General features: G+C 40.2%; 2 protein-coding genes across 6 annotated transcripts in view; both read left to right on the top strand.

Annotated features, from left to right (window-relative positions):
* LOC148384189 (E3 ubiquitin-protein ligase rnf213-alpha-like) overlaps window positions 1–12,842 on the top strand; it is a 29,112-nt gene extending 16,270 nt beyond the window's left edge. For all 4 annotated transcript variants that reach the window (XM_088357451.1, XM_088357449.1, XM_088357450.1 and 1 more), the window contains exons 29-67: window positions 66–190; window positions 730–846; window positions 921–1,045; window positions 1,116–1,238; window positions 1,306–1,397; window positions 1,716–1,872; window positions 1,939–2,074; window positions 2,148–2,330; window positions 2,886–3,016; window positions 3,090–3,244; window positions 3,329–3,535; window positions 3,764–3,951; window positions 4,015–4,123; window positions 4,198–4,298; window positions 4,375–4,563; window positions 4,685–4,851; window positions 5,064–5,166; window positions 5,389–5,494; window positions 5,829–6,027; window positions 6,099–6,298; window positions 6,488–6,610; window positions 6,687–6,773; window positions 6,863–7,105; window positions 7,408–7,492; window positions 7,593–7,627; window positions 7,722–7,822; window positions 7,969–8,125; window positions 8,208–8,376; window positions 8,850–8,932; window positions 9,003–9,254; window positions 9,329–9,458; window positions 9,535–9,618; window positions 9,691–9,871; window positions 10,733–10,934; window positions 11,233–11,307; window positions 11,379–11,576; window positions 11,660–11,749; window positions 12,065–12,243; window positions 12,377–12,842. In XM_088357451.1, the coding sequence (XP_088213577.1) occupies window positions 66–190; window positions 730–846; window positions 921–1,045; window positions 1,116–1,238; window positions 1,306–1,397; window positions 1,716–1,872; window positions 1,939–2,074; window positions 2,148–2,330; window positions 2,886–3,016; window positions 3,090–3,244; window positions 3,329–3,535; window positions 3,764–3,951; window positions 4,015–4,123; window positions 4,198–4,298; window positions 4,375–4,563; window positions 4,685–4,851; window positions 5,064–5,166; window positions 5,389–5,494; window positions 5,829–6,027; window positions 6,099–6,298; window positions 6,488–6,610; window positions 6,687–6,773; window positions 6,863–7,105; window positions 7,408–7,492; window positions 7,593–7,627; window positions 7,722–7,822; window positions 7,969–8,125; window positions 8,208–8,376; window positions 8,850–8,932; window positions 9,003–9,254; window positions 9,329–9,458; window positions 9,535–9,618; window positions 9,691–9,871; window positions 10,733–10,934; window positions 11,233–11,307; window positions 11,379–11,576; window positions 11,660–11,749; window positions 12,065–12,243; window positions 12,377–12,515 (5,526 nt within the window). In that variant the 3' untranslated portion in view covers window positions 12,516–12,842. The remainder of the gene's footprint in view (window positions 1–65; window positions 191–729; window positions 847–920; window positions 1,046–1,115; window positions 1,239–1,305; window positions 1,398–1,715; window positions 1,873–1,938; window positions 2,075–2,147; window positions 2,331–2,885; window positions 3,017–3,089; window positions 3,245–3,328; window positions 3,536–3,763; window positions 3,952–4,014; window positions 4,124–4,197; window positions 4,299–4,374; window positions 4,564–4,684; window positions 4,852–5,063; window positions 5,167–5,388; window positions 5,495–5,828; window positions 6,028–6,098; window positions 6,299–6,487; window positions 6,611–6,686; window positions 6,774–6,862; window positions 7,106–7,407; window positions 7,493–7,592; window positions 7,628–7,721; window positions 7,823–7,968; window positions 8,126–8,207; window positions 8,377–8,849; window positions 8,933–9,002; window positions 9,255–9,328; window positions 9,459–9,534; window positions 9,619–9,690; window positions 9,872–10,732; window positions 10,935–11,232; window positions 11,308–11,378; window positions 11,577–11,659; window positions 11,750–12,064; window positions 12,244–12,376) is intronic.
* A 735-nt stretch (window positions 12,843–13,577) lies between these two features.
* On the top strand, window positions 13,578–18,352 carry LOC148384188 (pyruvate dehydrogenase (acetyl-transferring) kinase isozyme 2, mitochondrial-like). Of its 2 annotated transcripts, none has more exons than XM_088358347.1 (11): window positions 13,578–13,806; window positions 14,449–14,590; window positions 15,347–15,418; window positions 15,498–15,685; window positions 15,875–15,964; window positions 16,306–16,383; window positions 16,477–16,553; window positions 16,728–16,826; window positions 17,011–17,121; window positions 17,192–17,305; window positions 17,439–18,352. In XM_088358347.1, the coding sequence occupies exons 1-11, from the start codon at window positions 13,677–13,679 to the stop codon at window positions 17,580–17,582; spliced, it is 1,245 nt and encodes a 414-aa protein (XP_088214473.1). In that variant the 5' UTR covers window positions 13,578–13,676; the 3' UTR covers window positions 17,583–18,352. The 2 variants fall into 2 exon arrangements, with proteins under 2 accessions (XP_088214473.1, XP_088214474.1); XM_088358348.1 differs by having other exon boundaries at window positions 13,640–13,806; window positions 15,336–15,418.
* Window positions 18,353–18,372: the final 20 nt, after the last annotated feature.

Genomic DNA, 18,372 nt, shown 5'->3' with positions numbered 1-18,372 from the left:
GTTCACTCTCTCAACCCTGAAACCTTTTTTTTTTTTTAATAACTGATTTGCTTTCCAAACTACAGGTCACAACGTTCTCCAGACTTCTCACTGCACCCGACTTAAAACCATTGGAGCAAATGTTGCAAAGTGTCACACTTCTTTCACTCCAGCAGTTTGACACGGAACACCTCTTCTTGAAGGAAATCAGGTTTGTGGATAAAACGGCTTACATACTATTATCGACACACTTCATCCTTATTGAATGCGCAAAATAAGCAAAGAATTCATAATGCTGTGTTAAAGTCCAAGTAAAAATATAAATTAAGATATTTAAAAAAATATTAACTTCAATTAACATTATTGTTATATATTATTATATAAATAAATGAAATGATTAGATTATATAAATGAAATTATTATTAATTAAATGTATATACTACATTGCAAAATAAGCAAAGAATTCATAATGATGTGTTAAAGTCCAAGTAAAAATATAAATTCAGATATTTCAAAAATATTAACTTCAATTAACATTATTGTTATATATTATCATGTAAATAAATCGAATTATTAGATTATATAAATGAAATTATTATTAATTAAATTTATATACTACATTTGACTTTTGTTAAGTCTGAAGCAAGTAAAACAACTCCTACAAGGATGTGGTTGCAAGCTTTGGAAGTGACCATTTTCTTCGACTTGTGTTGTTGGGATGATGAAAGCAGTCCAATGTTGTTCTCGTAGAAATTTCCTCACCGCTGACAAACAAAACGTATGCGAAGGACCCGACGACAAGGTCCTCATCGTGCAGAGTGAATTCAAGGAGGCCACTCATAGTCTCCATCTAATTGCATCTGCAAAGTAAGCAACTATCATTTTGGGGCATTTCCATGTACTTGTGCCACAGTACTGAACTTTTGCTGCCTAATTGTCAGGTATTCCGCTGTAAATGAAATCACCAAGATCACTGAAGATGATTTGGACTCCAGGGTTTTCGTCTACTTTATCACCAGGCTTCCAAGGGTTCAAGGAGGGACTGCCTATGTTGGATTTCATGGCGGTATGGTCGCTAATTTGCATTTTGTCGTAAATATCGAAAGAGTCATTTCAAGACATGTGAATCTTGACAGACCCCTGGACCTCGGTGCATCTAGATGACCTCAGAAAGCCAAAGGACATATTCACAGGCATTAGAAAATTGCAAAACATAACAATTTGTCAGCTGTTTGAAACAAAGATGAACCAACCTCAAGGTGGGAGATATTTTATTTTTCATTTGATTGATAACATTTGGTGGTGCTAAACAAAATCTTTTAACAGCTCTAGAGGCAGGTGAGGGAGGTGAGGCGGGTGAGGCGGGTGAGGTTGATGATGCGAATGAGGAGGAAGCAGACACAATGGATGTTGAGCATGTAAGACAAACCTCATTTGCTTCAGTGTTGAACAAGGGCCACGATCTGCTATTTTCAATTTTTTTTTTTTTAAATGCCAACTTCAGGGGTGCTTTAGAAATGTAACGATTATTATTTAGTTCATTTCGCAAATGATTTCTGGGTGCTTAACAAAGGGTTGCTAGAAACCACACCCCCTCATCATTATTTTGACCACATTGTAAATCAATATAAATGCCGAATAATCCATTGATTCATTGAACCCGAATTTGAGCTGGATAAAATGGGCTCAATTACTGGCACCGCTTTTGTTGACTACACAATGTTGTTATTGTGCAGAACAAAGATGACACTGCCCTGGACACCACAGCATTGGTGCGTAGCTGTGTGCAGAGTGCAGTCGGCATGCTCAGGGATCAGCAAGGCCGGGGCTGGCGCAGCACTCAAAGACTTGAGACTCTTCTGATTCTTCTCAGTGACTCTGACCAAGTAAAAGGTAGTGTCCACTTAGTAAATTTTTTGCTCGTGTCCCTGGTTAACATTGGTGCCGTTTATTTGGCAGGTGACTTCCTGCAAATTCTGAAGAACCGTCTTTACTTATTGCTAGCAAGTGAAAGCAACTTTTCATCCACCTCAAGCAATTGGGTCAATCTGGTGGCTTCTAATATTGACGCTTTACAGGAAGGAGGTACATTTTGGTGAGTGGCATCCTCGCACAATACAACATTTGTCTTTCGAAGTTTTAACCATTTATTATCATTATTATTACAGCCACTCTTTATGGAAACGCATTCAGGCCGTGGTGACCCCTGCCTTGGCTCAACTGGTTTCAGTCATTGACGCTGACCAAAACCTGGACATCTTACTGGAAGACCGTAGTCCCTCTGTGAAGAGGTTGTGGTTAGACATCTTCGCCGATGACAAGTTGCTGGAAATTCCACAGCCATCTCTTGAGTAGGTGGACATCATAGCCTTCAAAATCAACCCAACAAATACTGCCTTATCAACATTGAGTGATTTCATTTGTGCCAGTTGTCGGAATACACAAATGAGTTATATAGACAAGATTATCGGCATAGACAAGATTATCGGCCGAACCCGTTAACGGGGCTGATATTTCACATTTTGCCTATTATCTGCATAAGCCTTTTTTATGTTCAACCAACAGCCGATAAGTGATCAATTTAAACCTGAATCAGGGATTAATAGTTTCTCTTATTGTGCTTTTTTTTGTCTTTTGTAGTTACATTAAGCAGAAGAAATGTTGCAATCTTAGTTTTGAATGGTACTTGCTATGACGTGTTAAAATATAATATTTACATTTAGATACTTTCAATTCACTTTATTTATTCATTTTTCATTAATTAATCATGAATTGACTTTATATTTGGTATTGGTTAGAAAATCACAAATATTGGTGTGGCAGTTTTACATTTTGAGTATGAGAGCAATTTTGGAACTTTCAAATCTGGACTATTTTCTTTATCGTGCATTTTCTCCCTCAAACAGTTCAGAGACAAAAACAATTCTTGTACGAAGCTACATCGCTCAAGGCAGGGACTTTACCTTCAACATGCCTTTCTGTGGGAGGATCAAGCACTACTTAGAGGAACTCTGGGTTCATGCGCGTCAAAATGAAGGTATTGATCCATTGCAGAGAGATTGCACTTGTTGATCTTTTGACTTTGGTTCACCCTGAATTTCTCTTGCTAGGTCATACTCAAAGATTCATTGATTTCTTTGCCAAAACATCATTGGGACAATACATAGCAAAAGACACCCCAGAGATGCAGTATGAGTTCTTTGATCGTTACCTGTGTGGTTTCCTCTTCTTGACTATTAATGTCAACCGTCAAGAGGATTTGAAGGTTGGAGTATTTGCAACATCGGTGATATCAATTAGTACATGTGTACAAAACCGTGCATTCATCCATGCTCTTTGCATGCTTTAGCTCTTGCATGCAGCTTTGAACACCTGTGTCAATGAACTACGCTGTCAATTGAATGACACCGATGCAGTTCCGGCGCTTCCGTGGGTCCATGCTGCCTATCACCAGTCCAAGAACCGACTCCAGAACCTATTCAGAATGGTCTGCCTTGAACCGCAGGTGACTGACAACCTCTTAAGAACTCCTGGTTTCACGGATGGAGTTGAGCTGGTGAGTTTTGTATTGTTGTGTTAAGTGTGTATAGTTGAATTCAAGTTGCAAAAATTGGTGTGCAATAGATGTTGCATTCTGGGGTTTTGTTTTTTTTTTACTTTCCTCTCATCACATTGTCTAGAACCGTGTTTCCCAAACTTTTTAGAGTCCATTTTTGAAATCTGAAAAAAAATCTCACGGCACACCGCCAAACAAAAATTTCACAAATTGTGTCATGTATTCAAGGTGCTCGATGTGTATGCGGCTCTTGTTTGCCTGGAATACCTGGAACCTGGACCCTTGGAGACAAATGCCCAAATGCAAGCCTGGGTTAGACGAGTGAACAAACTCAAGGTCCCGATTGAGCTGGTCTGCTCGGAGGAGAGTGTAAGACACTACCGAGACAGGAGCAAGACGATTGCCAGCCAAGTTCGGTAAGTCGAAATGAAATGAAAGAAGCTTTTAAACAAAATGAATTATTTACTTCTACTTCTCAGCGCTCGCTGGAATCGGATATTTTCACTGTCCTTATTTGTGGAGCACTTTGAGACGCAACAGAACGAGATAACACCTTTAGTGATGAAACACATGAGACTACTCAACCAGGTTGGTGAGAGTTGTGCGCCAGTTTTACCGATAAAGTCAGGCACCATAAAAACGAATGAACTTTTCTTTCTCAGGCTCTCGAAAAAAATTCTGACCTTAAAAGTCAGCAGCCGTTCGAGGCGATGGTTCGCCTGCTGAAAATCTGCAAAGACGAAGCTGTCCAACAAGTCTTCAGGTAGCATTGATTGCTCTTCATCAGTGTCTCAGATTGTCTTCCTGTCTATGAGTCTGTTTTTATTTGCTGTGTCCAGGTTCAGTTCGGTCCCTTGGTGCTCGCTGTGTCAAGGAGACCCACGTGATCCTGTCTGTTTGCCCTGCGAGCACATCTTCTGTGTCTCATGTATCGAAAAGTGTCTGGTCCCCTGTCAGATGCATGTCTGTCCTCGCTGTAAGCAGGCACTTCCTGATGACTTCACCCCTGTTCCCTGTGAAGACTTACGGTTGGTGATAGTGGAACTTGGATTCATTTCAAAATCCCCATGAAGTGAACCTGTTTGCAGCAATTATTTTCGAACATATGTATTTTTTTCCTACTTTCATGCTCTTGTACCTTCTGTGCAGGGTTCGAGTTGAACAACACGCTTTGTTCAGGAATCAGTGCAACGCTTTCTTCATCGACTTGGTGTCGAGCGTGTGCTTCAAGGACAACTCTCCACCATGCCCAGCTGTCATTCACCACTTGCTGTCTTTTCTTTTGGTGGAAGCCAGTGCTGCTCCTATTCTCACTGGTACCTACTTTCTTATTCTGTACTTATACATGTTTGGAGTTTCCAGAAATGGGCATTTTGTTCAATTTTGCTCGTCCATCTTTAACATTCATGAGTGGCCTGGGCACCCGTCAATCATTATCAATGCGTCATTTTTTTTCAAGCAGAACAAAACTGTCTCAATCATTTACGGTGTCTCTTTTTGACGAGCAGCATTGTTCTTATCTTGTCAGAAAATTGGCAAACAACAACCAAGGTGCTCTCTCCGTTTGGTGACTCTGCGGATAAAAACCCAGTGTTTCGATCAAGTCTGCTTAAACTTCTGCTGAAGTACAGGTGGGATATGCCAACGTTTTTTTATGCATTGTAATTTATTTTTTGTACGTTATGGACATGGTAGTATAACAGTGACTAAACCTGCTAACTTGTTTGGTAACTACATGGTACCTGCAAGCTTGTCTTTTCTTGCTCACCATCTGTCCGTCTGTCTGTCCACGGCAATGTTATTGCAATGTGTTTACCCTGCTTAACCAGGCCATGAATTTTACTCCCTCACAGTTTTGACGACGTGAAAGATTACCTGCAGCAACACCTACTGCAGTGCCACATACTAGAGAAAAAAGAGAAAACCAAACTGTACTGTATCTACCTGGATTGCCTGCAGGTATACATATTTATTTGTAACGCTCCAATTTTAGTTTTTAAGGGGTCTGATCTACTGTAAAAATAAAACATTTAGAATCACTCATTCCAACAAATAAACCTGATTCAAACGTTTTTGTTGTAATAAGTCAGGTGTTCTGAGTACAGGAACATTTTGGAGTATTTTAAGCAGTTTTTCTGGAAATATAAGTCTTTTTTTTACCCCCCCAATTTACTTTGTCCTGATGTTTTGATTATTGTTTGCAATGCCTCAAGTTTTGGATGTAGGAAAGAGCACAAGATCTCATTTCACTCCACAATAGCTAATTTCTTATCGATTTTGTTCTCGCATGGAGGATGCCATGTTTGAGACTTTCCAGTTCAGGTCGGACACGGACAAGCAGGCGTGCATGTGTCGCGAAACTCCCTTCCTGACATGGGTCCCGCAGCAGCTTGGCCCATTGACCGAGGAGACGCTGGTCACAGTGGAGTATCTGCAGCTGGTAGCGAGAGTGCGCATGGATCTGGATTTAGCAGCGACTATCATTGCTACTGGTGAGTAATGCCATATATGATGACCGACTGCTGCTGTGTTGTGATTGAACAATGCTCACCCATCACGACAGAAATGCCGGACGGAGGAGAGCCGAGTCAAAGCGACGCCTTCCTGGAGAGTGTGGTGAACTTGTGTAGTCGCAGTGGCAACAATTGGTATCGTGTCTACTTGGTTCGTAAAATAACCAGCCAACGCGGAGTGGAGTTTGCCCAAGAGCTCCTAAAAACAAATGACAAGCACTGGCTATTTCCTGAAGAAGTTCAACAGAAGGTACGGTTGTCCGAGATGATGATTTTTTTACTTTGGAAAATCAGTGGTGGGAAAAGTTTGGCCCGGGGGCCCACATACGGCCCACTTTCTTCTTAAAACCTGTACATTTTTAGATCAAGAGTCCTGTGATTTTTCCCCTAAAATTGAGTCATTTATTGGTTTCATATATTTCATTTGAATCACACTTAGGCTGTACAAGCCATCCTAGTTGACCATTATCTTGTGTACGGGGAGCCCTACAAGAAAATCAGAGATGCATTCTCAGATGCAATCGTAACTAGCCAGTTGGACTGCCTCGATAAGATTTGCCAGGTAGGTAATAATGTTTTTGGATTGTTTGATGTATTCACTGGAATTTTACTCATTTGCTTTGGCTTTTAACTTTTAGGAGTGCACAACTTCACCACAGAGAGCAACAGTTTACCTGCTCTTGGCTCTGCACAGATACGCATCAAGTCTGCGTCAAGATACGGAGGTACTGTAGATGTCCTAAATAAGGAGCAAAGCAAGCGTTGGCGAGGTCAAGCGTGACTTTTTGTGTCTTTCTTTGTTCACCACTTGCAGCTTTTCTGCGCCCTGATGAATTTCATTGACACTTCCAAAGTGCTTGCTAACCCAAAGGTCAAGGCCTTTGCTCGTGCTCTGGTAACCAACCATCCTGGGCCTTTGGAGGTCATTCCTGGAACATCCGGGGACTATTGTGCATCCTTGGCATTGGCTGTTCACCTGGCTGCTGTTTTGCTTTGCACAAACCAAAAGATCGTAGCACCTCTGCGACAGCTAGCAATTGAACCAAACACCATGCAGGTACTGTAAAACCTTTTAGAGCAGGATTTTTGTGTCCAAAAAATGGTGCAAACTTAATTACAAACAGATGTCAAAAGTGATTTGTTAACTGGAGAGGCTTTTAAAAAGTTTAAGCTAACAAGTCGCCACAGGTCTCATTTTTGTTTGAGAATACAATTATTTTGAGAAAGGCGCATATCCAGATGATTTTTTTTGTAAAGACAAAATGTAAGCTGTTTATTTTTTACTAGCAATGGTTTAAGATGGGTTTGACAGGATATTAAAGTTATTTGAGATTTCATCGTTTCGTCTGTCCACAATAGGCCACCTTCTTGCCAACCATGCCGCAGGACAAGTTAGCAGAGGCTCAACAAGCTCTGGGGAATTCAGAACCACTCAGGTGGTACAGTAAGTTGTTGTTTTTTTTTTATCTCATTCGTCTATTAGTCTGATTTTAAAAATAATTCATTTGATAACATATCAATTCTGAATTATTTTCTTATCATAGCATGTCCAAATGGTCACCCCTGCACGGTTGGAGAGGTTTGTTGTTTTTATTCTCTTCCAAAGAGAATCTCTTTCTGCATCTCTATTTGTTTTCATATTCCATTGTTGTTTTTTACCTTGTTCTCACCAGTGTGGCTTCCCTATGGAGACACAGCGTTGCCCTGACTGTCAAGCCCCCATTGGTGGGATAAACCACAAAGCCGTGAACAATTTTAGTCAACTCCAGAGCAGGTGAGTGGCCGACATATACATAGTAATTCACTCTTATAAATTCAAATTTATAATCTTAAAAATCCTGGAGGGTGTAGTAGCAGAGGCTTGACATCCAAAGGTCATGTACAGTACCTTTAGCATCATTGCGCGTGTTTTGTTTTCAGGAGTGACCGCACTCAGACAGGCCACATACTTGGCGACCCTGGTCGAAGGGACAATGCAGACATGATGGACACCAAGCACCTTTCCCCTGTTCCCTTCACAGTCATTCGCATGCTTACCCATTTAGCCATGCTGGTCGGCACCTTCGACCACTCACAGGTGTCACCGATAACTTTTTTGGAGCATGCTTGGAGCATGCTTGGCGAAGATGAAATTCATACTGATGTCTGTGTTTTGACAGACTATTGCTTCCATCATCAATCCTCCAGTCACTGAGCCGTGTTCATTTCTACTGGCTCACCTGAAGAAAGACAAGGAGCATCTTGGTAGAAGTCTGGGAAAAGGGACAGATGACACAGTCGGCGCTGCTCACCTGCTCATCAGTGGTCTCCTGGAACCTCAGCAGAGCTGTAAAAAAAACAAACTAAAACTAACCTTTCCTGAATACTTTATATTCTCAGTTGTTCCATGTACTGTATATACGTATAACACACACATTCTTTAACCTTTAATTTTTTTTAATTTATTTAGTTACTTATTTGAATTTGGACAATACATATTAATCAATATGTATGCAAAAGCATCAATGTAAATATGCCCAAATTAGCAGAGTAGCTAATTTTCATCCGTTGTTTGGGCTTTACTGCGGTTCCTCACTTATGATGGGCTTTTCTAAAAGGTCTGAAACGATACATTTCAATCATGCATTATGGAATAAAGGGTGTTGGGATTTTGGAGTTTCTACTAAATTCCATTATTTAAGTTTACTCGTGAGAAAACTATGCTCTATCTATAAAATGGTCCAAGGAGACGTAACATTTCCGCGTGATTTGTTTTTGTTTTTTTGTTATCTGCTTTCCATGATGTAATCCTGTACTTTCAGGTGACTCTTTGATACTCTCCACCAATGGCAGAAGAAATGAATGGGAGACACAAATGAGCCTCTGCATCACACCCAACCTGAAGGTAACTTCCGTTTCGGTGATGTAAGCAGCAGTAATGTTCAGTTTCACAAATTCCACTCTCCGCCCTGCAGCACTTGGATAACCAACTGAAGGAAATGAACATATCCATCCAGACGGACTCTCAAAATTCTGGCAATCCCATCATGTGGCTGCTGAGAGACAACCCAGCTTCTTTTTTGCCTTCTCTTCGCGTTGATTCCTCCCTCCATTGTTCTGCAGTGTGGAGCTGCAAGGAGAAAGTGTCTCTGCAACATCTTAACCATGCGGTGGAACTGAACGATGGCAAAGACACCCTTCCTGTGCTCTGGAGATTTCTTAACAAGGTTAGTAAATGAAATCCCGGCCTACACTGAAAACATGGTTGAAGAATGAACGCTGGATCACTTTATCATTTCAGGAAGCAGAACTGCGACTGGTGAGGCACCTGCCTGACATTCTGACTCTCCACAAAGAACTCCTTAAGCAATTTCTAAACATCACAGAAGATTCATGCGGCACCATCGCCCAGTTCCTCAACAGCCAGACGGGTACTGGAACAGCGGCTCCACTCACATCAACGTGTCTCGTGTACATCATTTTTGTATATTTGACATCTCTTTGCAGGTCCATTAAGAACCCAGAACAGGAAGCACATCGACACATTCCTGACGACCTGGAATCAGCTCAGATCCTCTTTGGCAACCTATGGTGAGTCCTAAAACCATCGCTTGTAAATGCAACAAGTTTGACTGTGTCAGCTGACCTCAGTGGCATTACCAGATGATATCAAAGTGCCTGCTGAGTTCTGCCAACATGACCTTGACACCGAGAGTGACCTCAAGGTGCTGTTACCGCAGCGGCACGGCCCCGGGTTGTGCTCCACCGCCCTGGTTAGCTACCTCATCGGCCTGCACAATGACATAGTCAGATGTGTGGATAATCACACGGGAGAAAAAACCAGGTGAGGATGCTCATTATTTTTTTATTCATAAAAAAATTTAATTTCCACATAATTTTGAGCTTACCAGTGTATATTCAGTTTCGATTCAGCCACGGTTTTCGATTCTGCTGCTTGTAGGAAAATGCCGGAAAGAAAATGTAAATTACAATGACATTATTTTAAAAAAAGATTTGCTTTTGTTGGGGGTTTTTTTCCCCTTTATTTCACCTGACAGCTTTAAATTGTTTTTTTCCACCAGCATTGATTGCCTCATCTTTTCCACAAATATTTTTCTTTGTAGGTGAAAAGGAAAACAAATGCTTCATCTTGGGAAATGTTTTGTCAACAAAAATGTTCAGTATGTTAACAGAAGCGTACATAAAAGCCTAAATATATAGTATATATATATTTTTTATTGTTAATACAATTCAATGTATTAAAATGAGCCCCCAAACTTTGATCTCGCTTAATAGAAAAACCAATTGGATAAATTGGCAGCCGGTAAGCAGAGCACGTCAGTGGGGCCTTAAAAGTGTGTTTTTGTTTTGTGTTGTGTTGTTTGATTTTTGTTTCATTTTGTGTTGTTTTGCTTTTGTTTAGTTAGTTTGTTTTGTTATTGATATTTGCATTTACCTTGCTTTGTGAGTGCCGTATTTTCCGGACTATAAACCGCCAATTTTTTGCATAAGCTTTCCTATCTATGGATTTTTCATGATTTTGATCATGTTGTATAATGTGTGCATATTCTCTTACATATGGAAATTAAACAATACAATTATATTTAGGTGCGGCTTATAGTCCAGAAATTACGGGTGTATATAATTTCTGTATGAAAATACCTCCAGGAGTGGACTAATGATTATTTTTTTTCCCCTCACCCAGCTACGAGGTTAGCCCTGTAGATTTGACAGACCAACACGTAATCCAATACGAGCTGGTCAGGGATCTGATGCCCCTGGTCCTCGCCAACACCCAGTACAGTGTGGAAAAGGGCCAGGAGACCATTCGCGAGTACGATTTGCCCAGGATCCAGAAACAGATTTTCTCCCGCTTCCTTCTGGGCAAACCAATCATCAACCTCAATGTGAGAACAGAGCCCCACTTTTTTTTTTTTTTTTTTTTGCGGCCCAATCGGGTCAATTTCTCACATTGGCCACAATTCTCCATTTACTCACAAATTTGTCACCTGTTTAGTTGAAGCTACCATCTTTGCATAAATGACAACAGATAGTTTGTTGTAACTTGTGCCTTCAAGTAGAACAACATTAATTTGTTACTAACAAAAAAATGAGCACATCTATTTATTCCAGACAAAGGTATTCAGCCAGGCCGTGGCACTGAAATGCATTTCTCCCCTTCTATGTCCGTCCCTTCAACTACAGGGCATCCCAACACTTGTGAACAGGCCCGACCGCAACTATAACCTCCTGAAAAACGTCCAAGAGAAAGTCAAACAAGTGAGTTAGGCTGCCATCATGAAAGCATCACACAGACGTCTACCGAGCATTGACAACTCGTATGCCAACAGGAGCCGCTCACCACCCAGACCATGTTGGCAATGGCCAAGGAGCTCCACGACTACAGCGAGGCATGCGAGGCCGTGTCCATTTTGGAGTTGGCCCTGGGATTCCTCGCCACGGATGGGGGAGACTCTCACATGCGGCTGTCCAGCTACCTGGAGGACGTACTGCGGATGGGAAGCCAGATATCGGATTGTGTCCTCAAGGTGGCCGCAACTCATAATTGTTTCTTGCCTTTTTGCCCTGTTATACAGTATTTTCAAAGGTGCCTTTATTTTGTGTGCTGCAGGTCATGAGTTGGTGCTATTTGAAACATTGTGTGGCCTTGTGGCAGATGCTGAACTCTCTCAAATCGGAAATTATGCTGATGCTCAATATGGTAATGCTTGCAACAACTAGTAGCCAAGCCAGCAATGTGCTTACAATAGATTAGTATTTTTCAGTTTAGTTTTTATTCATTATTTGGAGTTAGCTGTAATATTAGTTTGACCTCATGTATGATATTAATTGACAAAAATTAAGGATATTTTTGTCAAAAAAAAAAAAGGTTTTATAAACATCTAGTTTTTATTGAAAAAAAAAATTCATTAGCAAACTTTTTTTTTTTTAGCTTTAGTTATGTTGACAGTTTCCGTCAACTATAATAACCTTGATGAGCACTTGGATTTGTTCTTCACTGTTTGTTTCCCTACAGGATCCTTTTAAAAACGTTTGCATGGAGTACAAGCAGACCCTCGGTGATACTGAGCGCCGCCTACTGAGTTCTTTCTTCTATGGGAGCAGCACAGACACCTTCCTGCTGGAGCTGCATGACTTGCTGGTGCTGGAACTTAAGAATCCCAACGCACCAGATGAACGCAATCCAGATTGGAGGTACTTTAATGACTTGTGCAAAAGCAGAAGGTTACGCTTTTTATTTTGGTCGTGAACATATAGCAAAAATGTGATCTTTGTTTTGTGTGAGTGATGTCATACTTCTTGAGCTGATGTTTTTATCTCTTCAAAGCCTGATAGCGATTTTGGACCCCGACCTGGAAGACAAGTACCCGGATTTCCCATCAAAAATCTGCCTCTCTCATTGTGTTGAAACATGGAAGTTCATCACTGCCATCAAGAAAGAGCGTATTAGCAGGCAAATTGGATAATGGAGCGTTTTGTGCCTTCATTTTTTGCCATCATCCTTATCTGTGACTGTTGAAGATCATTTGAACTACACTCCAGAACCTCCCAATTACAAATATAATCCGTTGCTTGCTGGTTGACTTTCAGACAATATTTGGAAAATGGGCGGAAGGTTGACTCTTAATGTTCTACTGTGGAGAATTAGACTTTTTTAAAAATCTTTTTTTCAAACACCTTGCAGGCCTGCATGTCTAGTGTTAAAACAATTATGCAGCAGACTATTATCACTTTTGCCTTTGAAGATTGTTATCAATATTATGCTAATAAAAATTTTTACATTGTTCACTTGATTTTGTTTGATCATTTGTGCCACTCATCCAGGACTCCAGTGGGCTACTGTATTATTTTCACAGGGCTTTGCTAGCTCACAGTCTGGGCCATCCATCCATCCATCCATCCATCCATCCATCCATCCATCCATCCATCCATCCATCCATCCATCCATCCATCCATCCATCCATCCATCCATCCATCCATCCATCCATCCATCCATCCATCCATCCATCCATTTTCAACACAGCTTGTCCTGGTCAAGGTCGCTGGGGGCACTGGAGCCTATTCCATCTGACAACGGCCGAAAGGCAGACTACAGACTACCCCCTGAACTGGTCGCCAGGACCAGAATCTCATGGAGCACAGAGACAACCAACCAGTCACACCCATTTGCTGGCCAAATTGCAAGTCAAATAAGATTATGCTCATTCCAATAGAAATTGAACAAAATGAGCATCACTACTAAAGTGTCTAAAACTTTATCTTTTGTTGTGTTTTAGTCTTTAAAAACATGTTGATGATGATTGCATATTATGACAACAGAGTGCAGCAATTTTCCATCCTGGTTGTTTATCAGCGAGCGAGAGAGAACGTTATGTAATTCCCGACATGACCGGGTCAATCCGACTGCCTGCCTTGTTTACGCTCCCTTGCTACAGTACAACTCCATACGGTTCTTGGAATGGCTGGCTCCGCCCACCTCACCTTCTCATTGGCTGAGAAGCGGTAAACAGTATAATAAATGTGCACTTCACGAGTGCTGCTGCAGAATGTAAAGAGGAGCATCGCGAGCGTGAATTACGTCGCCGCATTTTATTGTAGCTACACGTTTTCATTTTTATTTTTTAACAATGACGAGCAGAATAAGATTTGTTCGATCCATGGTGAAAGCGGCAGCTGTGGCCAACGTTCCTAAACATGTGGACCATTTCTCCAAATTTTCGCCATCTCCGCTTTCCATGAAGCAATTCTTGGATTTTGGTAAGTGTTGTTCACATTTTCGCGATAATTAATGAAACGATGGCTTGAATTGGTTCATTAATTGCACTTTATTTGGACGGCTGTTTACACTTGGTTTAGTTTTTATTCGAGATGCAGTTTCTTCCTGATAGGACGAGTCAACCTATAATATAGGTGTCAAACTCAAGGCCCGGGGGCCAGATACGGCCCACCACATGATTTTATGTGGCCCGTGCAGACAAATTGTGCATCAAATTCTGTCTTTACTAGAATTGCAAATTGTCTTCATTTTGATAATATATTTTTTTAATATTCGACCAGTTTTTATTCATCTGATTTGAAAATGCGTTATTTGTCAGTTTGTTTTGTAGCTTTGGATATAATATAAGGTGCTCATATATTTATTTGGGTTGACAGTCATAATGGCCCTCCAAAAGAAACTATGACTACAATGCGGCCCGAGAAAAAAATGACTTTGACACCCTTGCTATATGCAATTCAACAATTTGTGTGGGTAAACACAATTTTCCAAACAACCTCGCCTACTAATTCAACACCATCATCATACTTAATCTGGCAGTTCAAATATATAATGATTGTCCAACGATGCTGTTGTTTTTATCAAATGTTATATGTTTGGACTTATATTGTTGTACTCTCAAGGTTCGACCAACGCATGCGAGCGCACATCATTCATCTTTCTGCGCCAAGAGCTTCCTGTGCGTTTATCGAACATCATGAAGGAAATCGATCTGCTGCCGGACAAACTGCTGGCGACATCCTCCGTGCAACTGGTCCAGAGCTGGTCAGTGACTTTAATTTTGTTTGTGACTCTTTATTTTAAAACCGAGTCAATCCCTAATTGAAAGAAAAAAGCTGGCAGTAATTTGTTCCAAGGATTCACCCCCTGTTTTCCATGGATTCCTGAGTTTAAAAGTTTTTTTCTTTTTTTTATACAGTGCATATCACCGCTATGAATGCCTTGATTACAGATTAATTTTTAAATCTGCCATCTCACAAAAACTTGACCTGGTTGACACTTGATGTGCAGCCAGACTCTTTTAGTAAACAAAGAAGTCAATTTTCTTGTGTAAGACGCACTTCTGTTGCAAATGCTTTGAATTTTATCAAGCTACTTAAATCCATTTGCTATAAATAGCAATCCAACAGATTCCTTCACAACGCAAGAGGGTGGGGAAGTAGTGAGAGCGAATGAACTTTGTCCCACTTCCTAGTCACATCACTGCCTTTCTTCATCTTGTTTTTCCTCTTCCTGCTTGCATGTTGTTGTAGCTGAAGGGAACATTACGTTCAGACTAACGTCACTACTATATCCAGATCAAGTCACATCGGGGTTGATATGGGCGTGGCTTAGTGTCATGTTGCTATTATTTTCTTCGAAATGCCACAGAGGCCCACCACATAATGGGGATATTTTCATCTCAGCTTCATGATGTTTATGTTATTTAACTTGCCCATAAAATGTAGAGTTGACAGTGACGCAACAATAAGGATCTGGTTGTCTTCAGTATTTGTTTGTCACACTTAAGCTCTCTTTAAGGTACATCCAAAGCCTGATGGAGATCTTGGATTTTCTTGACAAGAGCGCAGATGATCAGAGAACTCTCCAGACGTAAGCACTATTTAAGGATTAAATAACAGACAGCATCGTTCAGATGTTAACAGTGGTGCTCTTCTGGCTTTCATCTTAGGTTTGTAGAAGTATTGGAGGCAATCAGAAACAGGCACAATGAGGTCGTCCCTACCATGGCCCAAGGAGTTATTGAGTACAAGGAGGCTTACGGTCAGCAGGATCCTGTGACTGACCACAACATGCAATACTTCCTGGATCGCTTTTACACCAGCCGAATTTCTATCCGCATGCTCATCAACCAACACAGTGAGTAGCAGCTGTAAAAAAAAAATTAAAAAAAAAAACTAGAGCACACAATCTTTGACCTGTATGCAGTCACCAGATCATTTCTGTGTTCTGATTATGAATCACATGACCATAAGATACGGTTTGAGATCAATCTTATAATCCAATGACCTATTTATGAAACTAATACGTAGTTTTATCTGTCTGCAGCACTTGTTTTCAGCGGAAACACAAACCCGACTCACCCTGGTACCATTGGTTGCATTGACTCTCTGTGTGACGTATCTGAGGTTGTACGAGGTAAGCCTTTGTTTTTTCATGACAAATTCTAAGGCTGTCACTTGGTATTATGTCAGGTCCCATATATTTTAAATCGATCTAACTGTAACCAGCTAAAGATGCAAATATACAATATGTGAGACTTTTCTGGGTGTTTCATGCAAGCAAATCTACGTGGTTTCTCTCAAAACATTTAAAGTACTGTAAAATTATAGAGAAGATATTGCTTTGTTTCAATTTAACTCATTTTCAATGTGTGACTCCAAAATGATAGTTCAGAGACTCGATTTATATTGTCCGTAACAATGAATTATAAGAGCTTCACATATTTATCATATTTTGTAAAATTTTTGTCTCTCTAGATGCTTATGAGAGCGCAAAGTTAATGTGTGAACAATATTATTTGGGAGCACCTGAGCTGGAGTTGAGACAAATGAACGGTGAGAAATATTTTTAATTCAATACAGATAATCACATTCTAGTTGGGTGTTTCATGTCAATCTAAAACTTAAACTGCCTTTTTTCTTCTTTAGCAAACAGTATCAGACAGCCCATCCAGATTTCTTACATCCCATCGCACCTGTACCACATGCTCTTTGAGCTCTTTAAGGTAATGATAAACTATTTTTGATCTCCACAAATGAATAAATTATAATCATGCAAAAGATAAATGATCATTATTTTTATGTGCTGTTTTTCTTGGTCAAGCAGAAAGGATGCAAGGGCACCAATCAAGGATTGAAATTTTTGAATAAAAGTAAATGAGCGTGTGTTCTCATTGCAGAACGCCATGAGGGCAACTATTGAAAATCACGAGGCCAGCAGAATCCTCCCGCCCATCCAGGTTCTGGTTTCAGTTGGTGGAGAGGACTTGTCAATCAAGGTGACCAAAATTTTCCTCAAATCTCTTTAAATCTCTAACACCCAATTACCATAATTCGACGGGATTAGCTACTTTCTGCTAATTTGATGTTACAACACCGTTGGATAATTAAAAATCGATGTAACTAGCCATTGTTGCTGTTACAAGTTTTGACAAAGCCACGACAATCTCTTTTGCTCGACAGATGAGTGATAGAGGGGGTGGAGTTCCTTTCCGGAAAACCGAACGTCTATTCAGCTACATGTACTCCACGGCTCCCAGACCACAAATAGGGGAGAAACATAGAGCCCCTCTGGTGAGTATTTGAAACATAATATATTCAACTTATTTTAAGAGATAACATTATTATGTGTATTTATTCATAGGCTGGATTTGGCTACGGTCTGCCCATTTCTCGTCTCTACGCTCGCTACTTTCAAGGAGACTTACAGCTTTATTCCATGGAGGGTCATGGCACTGATGCAGTTATACACTTAAAGGTAACAAAATATTTCAATATGGTGTCTACTGAATATTTCATGATTTGATTGAAAGATAAAAATTTGCCATTCTAGGGCTAAATTTCATATTCACGCAGATGATATGTGTGACTTTTTTTTTTTGTCTCTCCAGGCCTTATCGACAGACTCGGTGGAGAGACTGCCAGTTTTTAACAAAACTGCCCTGCGGCACTACAAACTAAGTTTGGAAGCAGATGATTGGTGTATTCCCTCCAAGGCGCCTCTGGATCTGACTGTTTTTCGAACGTCCAAGTGATTCAGCCACACAAAAAAAAGACAGATACTGTTATGCTTGACCATAAAGTGTCCTTGGAAGGAAAGGACAGAAGATGACATCGATGGACCAGGAGCTGAGGGAATCCAAAAAAAAAAAAGAAGATGGTCATTCTGGCCCTTTGATCAAGTCTTTTCATGTAGTGGTAAATCGCTGGAAGAACAAAACATTGAATTATATCTTGAATGTAAGCATGGAAATATTAGTTTGAACTCATTGAAAAGCTGAGCTGGACATTGAGCTTTTATTTGCTGGTATTGTTACAGCGGTGTGAATAGTTGAAAATCCTCATGTTCTGTTATACAGTATATTAGGATTTTAATCACTGTGAGTTGTCACAGGTTATATAAATGAAGTTTTGTGCTTGGTTTCATTCCTTCATTTAAATTAGAAGTGCTTTTGTATTATTGAAAATTTTAAGGAAATGTCAAATGACTTGTTTTTTCAAAAAAAAAAAAAACATAGTTTGCATATGAATATTTGTGTTTATTCATATATTTTGTGCTGATTTATGTTCATCTTTGATGTAATGGCTGATGAAGAGCTTGTTATAGTCCATGTGATGTGTACGTGTTTGGCTAGTGAACTACGTTGGGGGAAGCAATAAACCTTGCTCGCAAACAAACTTATCACAAAGTTATATAACAAAAAGTTGAGCACATTACTTGTTATACAGTAATGACCTCAAGTAGACTTTGAACTGCTGGCTGTCTGCCATGATGCAATAAATAAATTATTTTTGAAAAACTGAAGTCATCTGCAATTGTAACCG

Source organism: Syngnathus floridae, chromosome 17 (assembly GCF_059516105.1).
Source record: "Syngnathus floridae isolate MCC-2025c chromosome 17, RoL_Sflo_1.0, whole genome shotgun sequence".
NCBI classification, from domain to species: Eukaryota; Metazoa; Chordata; class Actinopteri; order Syngnathiformes; family Syngnathidae; genus Syngnathus; species Syngnathus floridae.
Note: the sequence above shows the minus strand (reverse complement) of the source record. Positions and strands in the feature narration are given on the sequence as shown.